Source organism: Plectropomus leopardus, chromosome 2 (assembly GCF_026936395.1).
Source record: "Plectropomus leopardus strain MGB_pleo_1.0 chromosome 2, ASM2693639v1, whole genome shotgun sequence".
NCBI lineage: Eukaryota > Metazoa > Chordata > Actinopteri > Perciformes > Serranidae > Plectropomus > Plectropomus leopardus.
Window position 1 is genome coordinate 18,292,697 of NC_142177.1, and position 17,084 is coordinate 18,309,780.

The following is a 17,084-nucleotide window of genomic DNA, read 5'->3' on the forward strand; positions in this document are numbered from 1 at the left end:
TCTTTGATAAGTGGCTCAGTTGTGAACGTGTGCATCCAGGCAGGGTTGAGCGTGTGTATCTGTTCGTTTATTCCTGCTCATTCCCCCATATTGCACTGTATTCCGGTTGGGTTGTCGTTAAGGACGAGTTGCAGTCCCAGCAGAGAGAGGTTGCCGTTGTGTTGTTGTTATTGTCTTCATCTTCTAGCTACAGAGCTCCTTGTGGACTCACAACCACACACACACACACACACACACACACACACACACACACACACACACACACACACACACACACACACACACACACACACGCCCAAACCCCCACCTTGCCTCACAGACAGTGGAGCATCTCAGTGGGTGCATTGATGCTGCTGCTTGTACGCTGGGCTTATGATTATGGTCACTGAGGCGTATCGCTGCTCTGATTATGTGTCATGATAAAATAGGCACAGAAGTCCAGCTCTTCTCTTTAGCCCTCTGATATTCATTGAATAATAAAAGCTCAGTAAAAAGGTATGTGGTTTAAAATATATAAAATTAATTAAATCTAATATTTAATAGTCAGTATTTCGAAACCACACTTTCTAAATTAAACATTTTAAAAGACAGGTTATTGCTTTATATGCTGCAAGGTTGTAATAGTTCTGAATTTTCAATTAGTTTTAATTTTATTTTAGTTTTGACTTTTCTATTTAATTTTAGTTTAGTTAGTTTTTAGAGCATGTTTTGCTAGTTTCAGTTTTGTAGAAAGGTTTAGTTTTTCTATATTTAGTTGTAGTTTTACGGTAGTTTGTTTTTATTATGGCCAGGTATAATGTTTTAGAGTTATATAGCTAAATGTTTAAATAAGTAACAATGCTCTTGTTTCTATGGCTTTGTTTGTTACAAATCCTACAGTCAATTCTTTCCTGGAGTTTTAATTGTAGATAGCACTGAGGCCCTGATAGTCAGGTAATACTTCTAAATGACTGCAAGGGATTATAATCAGTAGTTGCCATGGTAAACTCAGAGGGGATATAGTGTTAATGAGGAGGAGTTATTACAGAACTAATAGGATTGCAGTGTAATTTTGGTGAACTGCATGTAGAGATTAATTATGAAAAAACTCTGTTTAACACGTACTTGACTCTAATTGTTATGTTACATTTACACAAGGAGAGACTTTGCAATTTTCTTCACATCCAGAGGCAGTTTGCTATTATTGACCTTGGTGATATTGCCACATTAATATTAACCACTTTCGTTTTCATAGATACTTTCATTTTTTCTTTCACGCTGCATATGTTGACCAGTTATGATTTAAAGTCAGTGTTTTCTCATTTTAAGAACTGGAGTCTTGCTCTCTCTTCACATTGTCACTCTGTTCATTGACCCTTGTCTTTATTATCCTCCTCCCATCCCCTCCTCTTCTGTCTCTCCCCTTCACCTCTGCTCCCCACACCTCCTCACATCCACCCTAACCCCCTCAGGGGGGAGGTGAGTCCTAAGCTGGCCCTGGGCCCGGGCCCATTAGCCCCAGCCTGGCAGCCATGTGCTCATCACCAGAGATCATTACACCCAGCCAATGACACCACTCTAATGCATCATTAATGATTGATTAACGAGCTGAGCTCAGCCCAAACGGGTGCATTTGTATGGAAGAGCACCCTGTAATGGCTGTTCAAGGCTTGCATCTGCTATTTTTCACTGTGTTTTGTGTGTGTCCATGTGTGTGTGCATTTCATTCTGATCAGTCTCCCTCTGTGCCACATCTCTCAGGTTGAGTGAGAGCGCTGCCGACTCCGAAGGACCGAGGAGGTGACTGCAGGGTAGCGAGATGGCAGGGTGGGGGCTCTCTGCCCCTCTCCCTCTCCTCTTCCTTCTTGTCCTGGTGGGAATCCTTCCTGTGGCCCAGGGCTCCGGCTACCTGTCTGGATATCGCCTCAGGTCTCGCCTGCAGAGGGACCGCCACTACCGCAACATCCGACCCAACATCATCCTCATCCTCACTGATGATCAGGATATAGAACTGGGTAAGACATTTCCCTCCCATTAATCCTTTTCTGTTTGTGTGTTTGCTGTGTGTTTGTGCATCTGTCTCTCTGTTTGCTTTATGTCCATGTCCCACGGGTATAGGTATTCTCTCCATGTGTATCCAACAGTATCAGCAAGGGAAAGTCAGCCTAATGCTGCCTCCTGGCACCATAACAACTGGCCCACTCAAAGTCATGCACTCCCTTTGCCAACTCCTCCAATGCTGGCATGAAATGAGGGCGGCCTATGGCTTCCATTGTCTGGGTGCCAAACCCTGGCCATCTCCCTTCCCGCTTAAGTCCTTTAGTGGCGTATTGGACTGGAGTGGCTGCATAATGGCCTTGGTGACATCCTTTGTCCTCCTGTGATCGCTAGTGAGAAGACTCCCATTGAAAAGCAGGAATTTATGGTCAAGCATCTGTTTCCCCAAACAATCACCATCAGCCTGAAAAGCTTTTAGTACACAGGAATCCAAATGGGTTACACTTTACCAAAAAGATTTATTCCCTCATTTACCTTCTCCCCCTCTTTTTTTCTTACCACGTCCATGATGGTTTTTGCTTTTTACCCCGCGTGCCCTATATTTATATTTTTCACTCTGATTTCCTCAGTCTCTCATTCTTTTCTTTCTTCTCCAACCGCTTTATATTCCCCTGTGTCCCTTTTCTTTCACTCCATGGCCTTTGAATCTCCTCTCACCTCCTTATCCTTCTTACAACCCCCCCCGCACTGTTTTCCTCCAGGCTCAATGCAGGCCATGAACAAAACTCGGCACATCATGGAGAAGGGCGGCACTCATTTCTCCAATGCTTTCTCCACCACGCCCATGTGCTGCCCATCTCGCTCCTCCATCCTGACGGGGAAGTATGTGCACAACCACCATACCTACACCAACAATGAAAACTGCTCCTCACCCTCGTGGCAGGCCCACCACGAACCGCACACCTTCGCTGTACATCTCAACAACTCTGGCTACAGGACAGGTGAGCACTGCAAGTCTGACAATGTCAGAGTAGATTCAAACAGGTACTCAGTATGTCAGTTGAGCTCAGAATTGACGTACTGCTCGCCTCTTATTTACTCAGCCTTCTTTGGAAAATATCTGAATGAGTACAATGGCTCCTATGTGCCCCCTGGCTGGAAGGAATGGGTAGCACTGGTGAAGAACTCTCGCTTCTACAACTACACCCTCTGCAGGAACGGAGTACGAGAAAAACACAGCAGTGACTACTCAAAGGTATTTATACACTCCACCCGAGAGATATGACATCTACTTTCATAGAATGATTGCCGGCATTAAAATAAAAGTGAAACCAATTTTTAGATTGCTTTGAGAGATGTTTTTATTCCGACAATGGAAGCAGTCGGGGCAACCTCTAGCTCACCTGCTAGAGCGGGCGCCCAATAGCTCATCTGGTAGAGCGGGCACCCCATGTACAGAGGCCCTGTCCTCGCTGCAGCGGCCGCAGGTTTCGATTTCCACCTGTGGCCCTTTGCACATCACTCTCTCTCCCCCTTTCACACTTCAGCTGTCTTATCATAATAAGGGAAAAAAGCCCCCCCCAAAAAATCTAAAAATTAAATATTTATATCAAGGTAATAATACACATATGATACAGTTGTGTAGCTAATCCAGCACCTCTCAAATCATTCTCATCTCTTTCTGCTCTCACTTCGTCTCCCTCCCCAAACACCATCTGGTGTAATCACTGTTTTTGTATGTTTTTGTCCAGTGATAGTTACAGACTCTCTACTCACCTCTCTACAATTGTATTTACTAAAAAAGCTGACGAAATGTACAACAAACAAAGCTGAAGATTAATTTGACTAATAACTATATTTATTTTTCTTGTAATTTTCTATAGATATTGCAATAAAATAATCATTTTTGTGACCTCTTCTGACCACGATAATCGTGTAGTGACAATCTGGTATCATGCCAGCATTAGTTTATAACTTAAAAGGAATCAAAAGCATTCATATATTGTAGTTTTTGTCTTTGCAAAGAGATTTACATTTACTAAACCTTTACACCTTTTAACTGGTCTAAAAAATCAGGGTGCAAAAGGTCAAACAGTAGGTCAAACTCAGCAAGGGTAGTGACTGCATTACATCAGTATTATCGAGTTACGCCAAATTTCTGTATCTGAGGGTGCATCTGGGTGAGAGAGAAACTTAAGCCTCTTTCCCACTGGACAAAAAACTATCACCCACAACAACTAGCTTTTGCATTTAATGGAAAAGCGGTGATGAAAATACTACTGCCCGGCTGAATGAACAAATTTTAGCATCTTTGCCTGTGATATGCAATGACAGGCTGCCACAAAATACCTTGTTTCTCCGTCTAAGCAGCGCTCGAACATCATTCAAAATTTAGTTGGCACTGAGTGTGAGAGAAAGACTACATAAATAAGAGATATGAAAAAGAAGTAACCTCCCTAACATTTTCACTGGCCTCCATTCTGCTTTTTACTGTTTACTTACCTGTTTTCCGGCTCGTTCTGACAGTGAATGCAAGACACCAGAGAAACAAAGAGATACAGAAAGGCATACCTGTCTGAGCCTGCTGGCGATGGGAAAGCAGTTGATTTTCAATGGATTTTCCCGTGTTTAAAAATCGATCTCTAGCTCACCAAGTAGAGTGTGCGCCCCATATGGCTGAGGTCTCTGCAGCGACCCAGGTTCGAGTCTGGCCTGTGGCCCTGTGCTGCATGTCATTTCCCCCTCTCTCTCCCATCTTTCTTGTCTATCTAAAACTGTCCTGTCAATAAAGGGAAAATGCCCCCCCAAAAAATCTAAAAAAATACCAAAAAAAAAAAAAAGTCATATGCATGCTAATTTTGGTGGAGAAAGGGTTGTAGAGTATAGAGAGACAGAGAAAGAGCGACATTGTGTCACTCGTGCAGCTTGTTCCAAGTGACAGTGTGTCAGCGCAGTGGTGAGCCCAAAGTGGTTGCAAGTGTGGCTGCACTTTCCAAAACTCGATGATGACAACACCTGCTGTGAGACGCACAACAGTGTTCTCACGTTATGCCCTGGTGACAGACTGTGACAAGTTGGAGATTGTAGGGACGGCTTTGGGAGGGGAGAGGGAGGTAAAGAAGGTTTTTTGTGTGTGTTGTGTTGAATGCTCTAAATAAATAGTTAATGACATTAAAGAACAGATTTGATTTTATTGCAAAGGCTAATTTAAACTGGAAATTGTCACAGTTTAACCCTTTGAAACTTCTTGTGCTGCTTTTAAGCACCTTTCATAAGTACTTAAACCTCTGAACCCTGAGCAATTTGGAGTTATTTCTTCTTTTCAACAAGCAAATTGGTATTAAATGTTTCACAAATTGCAAGAAATTAGTAGATTTAGAAAATATTTTTTTTAAAAAGCTATGGTTAAAATGTCTCCAGGTAGAAAACAAAAATGCTAGAGATATAACATAATTTATATTATGTTACAAGATAATACTTTTTTTTTTTTACTGTAAAGCACTTTTTCTAGGGAATTTGTGTTTTTCAACAATTTTCTGGTAGTTTTCTAGTACTTTTTACATTTTTTAAAACTATTATTTATTTAGCTAATTTTTAGGCAATTTCTTCTTCCATTATTAATTGCCTTCTTCCCCCGTTTTTGAGATAAATTAAGCCATTTGCTTGGTTTTCAAAGGGTTAAAAAACACATAAATAAATATGGATAGGTACATACAAGCATTATTAAAAAATTCACCATGTATATAAACCAAACCCGACTACAATAATTTAACACTAAGCTAACTGGCTCACTGACTTCTTTACTTTAATCACCAGGTGAAAAGCAAGACATCGGAGCTTGTCTCGGGTCTTGAGGAGTTGTAGCTCTTATTCACTGACGAACAGCCTAAACTGTTAACACACTGCACTGCTACTTAACATCATACTTGCTGCTCCGCTCGCTTCAGCATATCTATCACTGGCACACTCACACGCGTACTCTTTCGCTCTATTTTTCCCGCTCTCTCTTGTTTTCTGTCTCACTATTCACACAATCTGGCACCAAAGTGAGGCACTGAAATCTGCGTTATGATACGGTCCAGTGGGCACCAGTTGTAGGTTTCAGTACCCAACCCTTTCGCTACCAGTCCTGGTTCAAATGTGACCTGTACCCAAACGTATTTGAACAGCAGATTACCTGTGTGTGTGTGTGTGTGTGTGTGTGTGTGTGTGTGTGTGTGTGTGTCCGCTGTTGCCCATTATTCAGATATGATATTGTCATTATTTAGATTAAGTGGTTATACAGTAGTGCTTGGGAATCCTTTTTGACACACACCAGGTCAGTAATGGGCACTGGCTATGCAAAGTACTGATGGCTTGACATCTGCTCTTTCTCTCCCTCTGTCACTCACTGAGTGTCTGATGGAAAATGTCTGCTCGCTCCACAGGACTACCTGACAGACATCATTACCAATGACAGCATCAACTACTTCCGCATGTCTAAGAGGATGTACCCTCACCGTCCGGTCATGATGGTCCTGAGCCATGTTGCTCCGCATGGCCCGGAGGACTCCGCCCCGCAGTACAGCGCTGCCTTCCCCAATGCATCACACCACATGTAAGAAAATGAGTAAGCTTCAAAATTACAAAACAAGCTTTATGATCAACCAAGCTGTGGGATTGTTTAAGGAATTTTTGGTAGTTTGAGCTACACTGGCTTTGCCCGTTCAATACGGGCTAATTTGGTTTATGCTGAACAAAGCAGACAAACACAAGAGTATTTTTTTCAGCTGTATCACATCCACAGCTATTTTCTCACATGAGTCATCCACACATTCACGCTCTCTTTCATTTGACCCAGAATGACACAAATTCCATAATCTCAGCTCGATCTTATCTCCCTCTGCCTGCAGTTTGCTCTTGGCAGCTGAGCCCTCTCCACACATAGCCAGTGTTTCGCTCCAGTTTATTTGGCTCATGCGTTGTTCACATTAGCGTTACCACTGTAATGAGCCCCGCTAATTTGTACCATTTTGTCAGCCATGATCAAAGAGGAGCATGAATGATGTATGTTTAATGCATAGTTAATGATTTAGTCATGTACACACATACACACACACACACAGTCAGAGGTGCACACACAACCATTTCAGCCTTTGTCTTTCTGACCCTCCATGCTCCTGACTGGCTGTCTAGCGCTGCTGGCTAATGGCAGGCCTGATATTGGCCTCCAGGGACAGATCCAAGGCCAGTAATGAGACTGCAGTTTCTGCCCCCTCCCTCCAACCGCCTCACACCCTTCTCCTGCTTCATCTAATCCCTCCAGCATCATTAACCTGTGCCACGCAGGCTTTACACACAGAATATTCTGAAAATTCTGCCCCAGTGTCTCTGTACAAACTTTTAATTGCTCTTTCTCCATAAATTTGCTCTCCCTCGGGTGATGTTTTCTGAGAGCGCTTCTGTGGCTATTTTTCTCACTCCGTCTCCCTCCGCTCTTATCAACACAATGAAGAGAGAGATGCAGTAAAAGTCCTGCACTCCTCTGGTGATAGACCTTCTTCTCACCTTGGCTCCTTGCAGACACATCTTCACACTACATTAGAGTTTCCACTGTGGACCAGGCTGTGAGACATTAGCATTTCTTAAAAGTCAAATCGATCCGTTTTAAACGTTAAATATATTTTCTTCTAGGATCCCATTAGCTATTTAGCAGTGTTTATTCTCAAATAATTAAAGTTCCATATGCCTCGGAGTTAATTATTGATCAAACTGTGCTCGCTGCGTACGGGCCTATCGATTGCAGCACTTCGCATTTTACACTGTTTATATAACCTCCAGTTTAGCATTGCATAAACAGTTTTCTTGCTACTTTAGAGAGAAAAAGATAGGCGACATCAGCAGCAGACACAGGCAGAGGATATTGCTGAGAGGATATTGCTGTGAATGCACAATGTAACTGTACACACACTATAATCCAATTTACAGCTTTAGAATATGAAACTCACATGTGTAAAGATGGAAAAAACAAATAAATGCAAAGGTGTGGAGAGTTATTTTCTTCTTTCACGATGTGTTAATATCAAATACAACACATACAGTTTTTTTGGTTTAGCTTGATGTTTTTCTGCATTTTTCAGAACACCCAGCTACAACTATGCCCCTAACCTAGACAAACACTGGATCCTACGCTACACCGGAGCTATGAAGCCCGTCCACATGCAGTTCACCAACATGCTGCAGCGCAGGAGGATGCAGACCCTGCTGTCTGTGGATGACAGTGTGGAGAAGGTAGGCGGACACACAGGCAGATAGACATATGCTTAAACACTGAAACAGACACAGACACTTAAACAGAGACGCACACACACTTTCACACACATTTCATCTGACAGCCTTAAGTCCTGAGAGATCTGTGCTTTTTCTGACTGGGACTGCATAATGTATTCACTGACACACTTGGTAAATTGTTCAATTCCTTTTTCTTGAAACTGGCACAGGAGAGTTGAGCTATCAAACATGAAGTATAACTTTTTACACTGCGTGAGTGTTCAGTGGATTATATTCCCCTCTGCAGGTGTATAACATGTTGGCGGAGACAGGGGAACTGGACAACACCTACCTCATTTACACCTCAGACCACGGCTACCATATTGGGCAGTTTGGTCTGGTCAAGGGCAAATCAATGCCTTATGAGTTTGATATCCGGGTTCCCTTCTACGTACGAGGACCTAACGTGGAGCAAGGTGCCATGTGAGTAACGCAAACTTTTTTGTATTTCATTAGACGTGACCCTTACTGCTGTTACATCACTTGTCCTATGCTCCTACAATCATTTCAGGTTTTTTTATCAATACTTAGTCAGACAATGAAGGCTACCATTATAAAATGAAAGTGTCTGCTCACTGAGTCACAGGTCAGAGTAGCAGGAGTCATATTACCAGTGGTGGGTAGTGTCCTGAAAATCTATACTCAATTAGAGGTACAATTACTCCCATTAAAAAATGACTTAAGGAAATGGGAAAGCTACCTTGTTGAGAAATTACTTAAAGTGGAAGTTACTTTCCATTTTAATAATTTTTAGGGTGTGCGAGCCAGCACAAAATGAACAAAGTATGTTTACATTAACCAGCTACCTACATTTTCACCTACATTATGTGCAACTTAGGGTCAGTGCGCTTGCAAAGGTTAGAAGAAGATTTTGTAAAAGCAGAGGTCTCAGTGTTGTTTGGGAGGCTTCATATCTGCATAACTGTTGACTTTTTTAGATTTTGGTATAAAAAATGTGGCCAGATGTGGCCAAGGATTGTCGCTGGAAGCTACATCTTGTCCTGGGTTTTGCTCTGTCATCATCGCCTTGTGGTTAAAAGACAGGTGGTGCTTTTTTTTGCCTTCCAGGCTGCTGGCGACCCCTCATGGGAAACCTGACAATGTTAATGAGGGAAAAAGAGTCGGTTACCTCTTTCCGCTGGACGAGTGCAGCCTTTCGCCTGCTCTTCGTCTAACAGCTCACTGTGGTTGCTCTGACTGTTCCATCGATTCGCTCTCAGAAAATGTGGCGTTTGACTGTTGTGTTGTTGTGTGGATGAATTTTTGATGAATGATAGCGGTACTGCACGTTGCATTTCCTGTAACTACTCAATAATAAAACGTGTTTCACCAGTTAAAAGCTTTTAATGTGAAGCTGCAGCAGTAGAAAATGTTCAGTTTACATTAGCAGTAGCTTCATATGATGCCCTACAGATAATGAGCGTCATTATTGAATATATTTTCTTGTAAAATGTGCAGTGTAATCAGTAACACTGGTTTGAAACAAGTTTATTAACAGGTGGGAACATTTCCTCAGTGTGGCATCCCAATTATTTATTTACCCTAATCTGATGTCAAGGTTCTGTGTTTGAATAGTATGTGTGATATTTATGACATTGTGATCATTTTATTCTGCCAAAAAAAAAGAAAACATCCTATTATTCTTGCTCCCCTGCAGTAATCCTCATATTGTGTTAAACATTGACTTGGCACCAACTTTGCTGGACATGGCCGGCGTTGATATCCCTGCAGAAATGGATGGCAAGTCTATCCTCAAGCTGCTGGACACAGACAGGCCAGTCAATAGGTGACCACACACACACACACACACACACACACACACACACACTCTCACGCACACTCACACACACACACACACACACACATTTATATTACTTAGTGTCCCAACAGACAATTCAAGACTGACATTTAAAATCTTGAAAATTGGATGGCTATGTGCATAAAAGTAATGTGCCTGGACTTAGTTAAGTTTTACTAAAACTCTGCTCTTGGTATTTTCTTGGACATAATGAAATCCACAATCTAAATATAAAAGTGTAAGACCACTTTTCTTTCAGTGCCACACCAGGATGGCATTTAAAATGTAATGCATATTTGTTCAGTGCAAATATCACAGGGGGTCTGACAGGATTTCTCATTTCTTCTTATTCATTTTCCAGGTTCCAGTTGAACAGGAAGGGTAAAACATGGAGAGATTCTTTTCTGGTGGAGAGAGGGTATGTTTTATTGATTGACCTTTTGCAGGACACATTCTCAGTCCAAGCATTGTCTTCTGGTGACATCAGACCCCTTGTCTTTGGTTGGCTGGAAAAGACTGCATGTGTTTTCCTGTTCTTTCAGGAAGCCTCCGCACAAGAGAGCTGATGGGAAGGAAATGGCCCAAGAGGAGAATTTCCTGCCAAAATACCAGCGGGTGAAGGACCTGTGCCAGAAAGCAGAGTACCAGACCTCCTGCCAGCAGCCAGGACAGGTACCTGACCCGAGGGGGCTAAAAAAGAGAGGCTATTTAAGTTTCAAGGGAGCAACAGGGAGTGTAGCTCATGCTGGGTGATAATTTGCAATCTGCTTGACAGTTTACTGAGGATAATATGCAGTCATTGTCCTCTCAGGGTTCAATTTGACATCAAAGTCCCCTTTTTTAATCCTTCAAAATGAAGTGCGCTGAGTATAACGTGTGTGCATGAGTATATGTGTGTAAAGAGCCCTTTGATTTGTTAAAAAAATCTGAATAACAAGACTAAGAATATTTTAATACTGTTGGTGTGAAATATTTTTTGCACTTTAAAGGGAAAATGTGCTACCTTTAATGTGGATGTCCAATCGGTTTTGATGATAAATGAGGAAATTTATGCAATAAATGTTTCAGCACATGCCATCTTAAACAAGGAAGCTGAGTTCTCCCTGCAAGCAATACCAGGATGCATTGCATGCGTGCTACCCTATGGCTATTACTTTGTTGGACAAATCATAGTGTACCCTACTCCTGTGAAAGTAACAAAATAACAACACAGATGCTCTGTAGTCTAAAACCAGTAGGAAATAACAACTCTTCTTTTTTTTACATTCCCCAATTCCAATTTCTGAGAAAAATACTCACCAGTGGGCCCCACTGGTATCGGTTGCATTTTCCACTTTTTCTTTGGGATCCTAAAGACGGTCTCCAGCACAACTCTGTCCAAGTGAGGAGCGAAACTTTCATTCATAGTAACGTACACACAGGCTCTCTCTGGGTTGGCGTGGGCAACAGCATCAAACAAAGCCTGCCCATGCTGAAATTCTCGGCAGCAGAATGATTCAGTTTCTGTTGACATAAAAGGTTAATTCGAGCAAAAGCACCAACAGGTCCTCATTGGCCATAGCTGCAGCGTCTGCTTCTTTCTGCTGCATTTCTGTAGCCATATACTCTGGCTTTAATGAATACAGCTAAAACAGTTAATCAGCCAAAACACTTTAAAAGTATCCCTGTCCATCTTCTGCATTCATATTTTTGGATGCCATTTTCGCTGTTGGAAGCGTAGCTAGTTTGCAATACAAGCAGTGAGAACATGAAGTTCTGTTCTCAGGCGCATCTAGAGAACGCTCTCTGGCTACACTGAGGCGAAATTCAGGCTGTAGTTCATCTTTGTGTCCACTGTTATATATCAAATGACGGAGCTGGATGCAGGAAGAACACCTGGTTTTAAGAGCACGAGTAGAGGTCTTTTTAGGGAATTTGAGCATAATGCAATAAGCAGGGTTCCCACACATTTTCATGGACAAAATTTCAAAACTTTTTCATGACTTTTCAAGGAAACATAATAAAATTTCCATTTGTAAAAGCGTCAGTGCCAGCCGTCTTGCCAGCCTAGTTACGGTACTTTTCCACAATCACGCACACAGGAGAGTCTTGCTTCTAATAACAAATGTCGCCGCCGTACATCATATATCTACATAACCTGTCTTAAAGGGGAAGGCCTGACTGCTATAAGTCATGGAAAATGAGAACCTGTTTTCCATAACATTTACCGTACTAAAATTGCACGTCTTTCAATAAAGACATACATCATGCAGCCCTAAGTCGACACATATAAAGCTACGTTATGTTAACAGTTAATTTACAATTTACATAAATTTGCCATTATTTTACATGAATTTGATTACTTTAACCACTAATTTCATTGCACACAAAAGATTCTAAGACTTTTCCAAATTTTTCAGTGATTTTTATTGATGCCATTACTTTTCCAGGCCTGATAAACAACAGTGTGAAATTCCATGACTTTTCTAGGTTTTAAATCAGTGGGTTTCATCAAAAACAATGCTCTGCTATTGTGCAAGCTTAAAGACCAAACGTCATGAAATGTTCCTCTGCCTTGTTTCAGAAGTGGCAGTGTGTGGAGGACCCGACTGGCAAGCTGAGGCTGTATAAGTGCAAGGGCATGGCTAGTCTCTATGCCCCACGTATGCAGGCTCTGATGGCCAGCGGTGCCTCTCAGCTGTCTCCCACGTCCAACTCCGACACCTGTGTCTGCAACAACGTGGGCTTCAAAACATCCGTCCTGAAGAGGAAGAGGCTGCCCACCAAGAAAAGTAAGTTCCTCCTGTCACACACATGTACCATTGTTCTGGTTGTTATTAATAGATCTGATTTTGTTCAGAAAGACACTTGTGCTTTACTTTGAAATGTCCTTGCAGTAGCCTACAAAGCCTTGCCAAACAGGGCCATTAATCTTGGGCTAAAATAACCAGCTTTTGAAGTATTCATGAGATCAGGTGAGCATGTTTGTGCTGCCATCAAGTGGTGGATCAGAGTTGACAAGTGAGCCTTCAATCGGAGGGCCTTGAAAGAAACAAATATTTATTTTAATTATTATTAAATAATTATTCCTGAAATGTGATATCAAGTGCATGAAACATTTGTTTCATATCATCATTCTCTTTTGTCGTGTGCTGGTCGTCACCTGTCTGCATCAACAAGGATCTTGATCTTCAGCATCAAAACCACAGCCCTCTTTTTAATCTTATTCAGGTCCCTCTGCCTCGTCTAATTCAGAGATGAAACCCAGTAAGACTTCCTCAAGGAAGCGCTGGGCCCGCTCTGTGTCCTTTGAGCTGGATGGTGACCTGTATGCCGTGGACCTAGAGGAAGGCTACCGGCCCCTGGGCTCCAGGAACAGCAGCGGGGCTGCAGACAGAAGGAGAGGAGCGGGGAACGAGGAGGACAATGACGAGTTCAGTGGCATGGGAGTCACAGCCAAACCCACCACCAGCAATAAACTCACACCGCCTGCTGCTCTTAAAGTCACCTACAGGTGCTACGGTGTACATCTGCCTACATTAAAGGGACAGTTCTCCACAAAATTAAAACTACATATTTTTCCTCTTATCTGTAGTGCTTTTTATCTATCTAGATAGATAGAGTACTAGAGATATCGGTCATAGAGGTGTCTGTTTTCTCTCCAATATGATGGAACAAGATGGCGCTCAGCTTGTGGTGCTCAAAGATCCAAAAAGTAAATGCAAGAAAACTCAACAGCAATGTCTTTTTCCAGAAATCATGACCTGGTTACTCAAGATAATCCACAGACCTTGTTGAGAGCAGTTTCATGTAGGTCTTAATTTTTTCTACCTTTCTACTTTTTCTACACCGTATTGCAGCGCAGAAGGTAGCGTACATCGACTGCTAGCTCATCTACCACCCCGGGACTAACTTCGACCCTTTGAAACCTGGATCAGTATCAGTTTTCATGTGCCGCATTCAGGCATGTTTTTACAAGCATTTCAGTTTTTTAAAACTGAACAAAGGCGTTTGATTTCTCTCAAAAAATAATGAAAAAATACATTAACCAACTTGGCAAGAAATATTCTGCAAACTGCAATTTGCAGAAGTTGACAAAAGAATGACCTGGAAAATTGTTTAAAAAGGAAAGAGAAAGAGAGGCAGAGAATTTTGAGACAATTATCAATAAACTGGTGGAAAGGTCCAGGAAACTATATTTATAATTATTGTAACTTTACATTAAAATTTGCGTTACAGGATTTATTTATTTTTGATCACTTTTTAAAGGGTTAATGTTTGTATCTTGTCCAATATCTCTCAAAAAATTGCAGTGTTTTTTTTTCTGGTGCATATCATGCAGCTTAAGAGTAGATGCACACTGACTTCTGCATGATGGATATCGTTGGCAGGTAGGGTTCAGTAGAAAGAAAATAGTTCCGAAATGAAAATTCTCACAATGAGGTCTGCTGATCATCCTGAGTAACTGGATCATGATTTGTGCTGTTGAGTTTTGTGAAATTTTGCCGTTTTGAGCACCACACGCTGAGTACTAAGTAGTTCCATTATATTGGAGAGAGGGCAGACATTTGTACAGCCGATATCTCCAACACCACTGCAACTCACACCAAAACTATCTGGACTGATGCACTGCACTACAGCTGTGAGGGAAATATGTATTTTGGATTTTTAGGTGAACTCTCCCTTTAATGTTTCTGTTTTCTGTTTCTTGGTACAAGCTGAGAGAAATAAAATGTTAGGAAATAGTTTAGACTGCACATGTATGATTTTATAGTGGTGCTATTATGTTTTTTTTTGTACCCTGCAGGTGCTCTATTCTTATGAATGACACAGTAAAATGTGACGGCGGCCTCTACAAGTCTCTTCAAGCATGGAAAGACCACAAACTGCACATTGAGCATGAGGTGCTGCTTCATTCTCCTCTTTGTTACACTAAATCTCGCTCATAAAACACATTTCACAGGTTGTTAGTTGCTTGTGGTGCATAATGAGCTTTGCTTGTTCCCACTGTGTTTAGATTGAAACGTTGCAGACCAAAATCAAGAACCTGCGTGATGTCAAAGGTCACCTGAAAAAGGTGCGACCAGAGGAATGTCAGTGTAACACTCCCAGGTGAGAATGCATCCAAACCGCACAGTCACCTGCATATAGATCTAAATATATATGTTCCAGGTGTATCTTGTCTTTACAGCTATCTTCTCAAGAATAAAGAGACTTTCAGGCTCAACGCAGGGCGCATGCACTCAGTCAGGTAAAGATTTACATTGTTTGACAATTATTTTTTATTTCCTCTCGCAGTCTCACTGTATTAAATTTGCTTTGTTCTTGTCAGAATGCCATCAAAGCAAAAGAGTCAGTGGCTGCAGAAGGAGCAGAAGCGCAGAAAGAAACTACGCAAATTCCTCAAGAGACTCCAAAACAATGACACTTGCAGCATGCCTGGCCTCACGTGCTTTACCCATGACAACCATCACTGGCAGACCGCCCCCTTCTGGACAAGTGAGGAATAACAAGCGGCTGTATAAAAAGATCTGGGGCCATATTTACAAACATTCTGAGAATACTAAAATTTCTAGCAAAGAGTCCTAAATTAGGAGTGATTTAGGAAAAGCCTCAAAACAACTCTGAGCAAGAGAGGGACAGAAATGTTTACCTCAGTGAGACGGTGTGGTTGATCCGGTTACTAGGTATGAAACATTAATCACATAAATGTGATTGGTTGTCCAAGACATGCCCTTTTCTGAGCCTGCTAGGCGTGGACATCTAGTGGAAATGAAATGATTGTATCACATATCGAACTGTGAAAGCACAGTTTGTGTGATCACATGGCTGCACTGTTGCATTTTTACATATTGTTACTGCATTGGGTGAGAGATGTGAGTGCATCTCTAATAAGATCGACCACAAACATCCCTGTACGATCTAATCTGTGGCATTATATTAACTCACCATCAACCAGTGTTTTGAGAATATTTCTCTTACCTTTATTCTTTCCAGTATTTGAGAATATTTCTCTTTCCTTTTTGTCTCTCCAGTATTTTCTTCTCTGCTTGAGAAACTGTTAAACCTCTTAAAAGTGCTCCTGCCTACTGATAACAGGTTTCACCTTAGGAGCTCTCTAGATGCTTTATGAATAACTTTTATCTTTACGAGGACCAAGTCTTCACTTTAAGGGGAAATCCTTAGAAAATGTCATAAGTCTCTTTTCAAGAGTCTTTTTAGTGAGCTTTTCGGTATAAAAATAAACAACAGTACAAACCCAGGGTTGGGCAGGTTCGGTCCAAAGTGATACAGTTTGTACAGTCATGCAGAAAATGTCATAATTCTAAGAATTTTCTTAAAATTTCATCTCTAGGAGTAACTTTTAGTACAAGGAATCTCGGTAAATACGGCCCCGAAAGATGATCACTGTGGAACTACTTTTCACAGCAGTGATTGTAAAAATAATTTTTGGAACATTATTGTAAACTCTGTGTTTTTCTACGCTCACCCCTCCCTTCCTCACCTGCTCCCTTTCTCCCTCAGTGGGTCCATTCTGTGCGTGCACCAGTGCCAACAACAACACCTATTGGTGCCTAAGGACCATCAACGAAACACACAACTTCCTGTTTTGTGAATTTGCTACCGGCTTCCTGGAGTATTTTGACCTCAACACTGACCCATACCAGGTAATTCATTTGTGCAGGCGCACTACAGCAGATACATAAATAGCTTACCAACAATAACTATAAAATGATCTCACAACATGTTTCATAGTGCATTCCTGTGAACAAGAAGATTTTCCAATGTTTTCCAGAGATTTTCCAGAGTTTCCAAAGCAGTCGCTGACATTTTATCCCTCTTATTCCTGCAGCTGATAAATGCTGTCAGCACCCTCGACCGCAACGCTCTCAATGCAATGCACCAACAACTCATGGACTTACGGGGCTGCAAGGGACATAAGCAGTGCAACCCAGAGAAGGGTGAGTAAGAAGCCTCTGGAGCAAACATGATTTATTATAGTGTCTTCAGTAATTTCAGA

At 41.7% G+C, this 17,084-nt stretch overlaps 1 protein-coding gene across 2 annotated transcripts in view; it reads left to right on the forward strand.

Moving 5' to 3' along the window:
- sulf2a (sulfatase 2a) overlaps nt 1–17,084 on the forward strand; it is a 69,823-nt gene that overhangs the window by 49,453 nt on the left and 3,286 nt on the right. For both annotated transcript variants that reach the window (XM_088086933.1, XM_088086940.1), the window contains exons 5-21: nt 1,741–1,994; nt 2,739–2,978; nt 3,081–3,232; nt 6,405–6,574; nt 8,097–8,247; nt 8,534–8,709; nt 9,944–10,072; nt 10,446–10,502; nt 10,627–10,756; nt 12,648–12,855; nt 13,295–13,577; nt 14,871–14,967; nt 15,081–15,175; nt 15,255–15,314; nt 15,396–15,562; nt 16,589–16,731; nt 16,917–17,025. In XM_088086933.1, coding sequence (XP_087943059.1) covers nt 1,799–1,994; nt 2,739–2,978; nt 3,081–3,232; nt 6,405–6,574; nt 8,097–8,247; nt 8,534–8,709; nt 9,944–10,072; nt 10,446–10,502; nt 10,627–10,756; nt 12,648–12,855; nt 13,295–13,577; nt 14,871–14,967; nt 15,081–15,175; nt 15,255–15,314; nt 15,396–15,562; nt 16,589–16,731; nt 16,917–17,025 — 2,563 coding nt within the window. In that variant the 5' untranslated portion in view covers nt 1,741–1,798. The remainder of the gene's footprint in view (nt 1–1,740; nt 1,995–2,738; nt 2,979–3,080; nt 3,233–6,404; nt 6,575–8,096; nt 8,248–8,533; nt 8,710–9,943; nt 10,073–10,445; nt 10,503–10,626; nt 10,757–12,647; nt 12,856–13,294; nt 13,578–14,870; nt 14,968–15,080; nt 15,176–15,254; nt 15,315–15,395; nt 15,563–16,588; nt 16,732–16,916; nt 17,026–17,084) is intronic.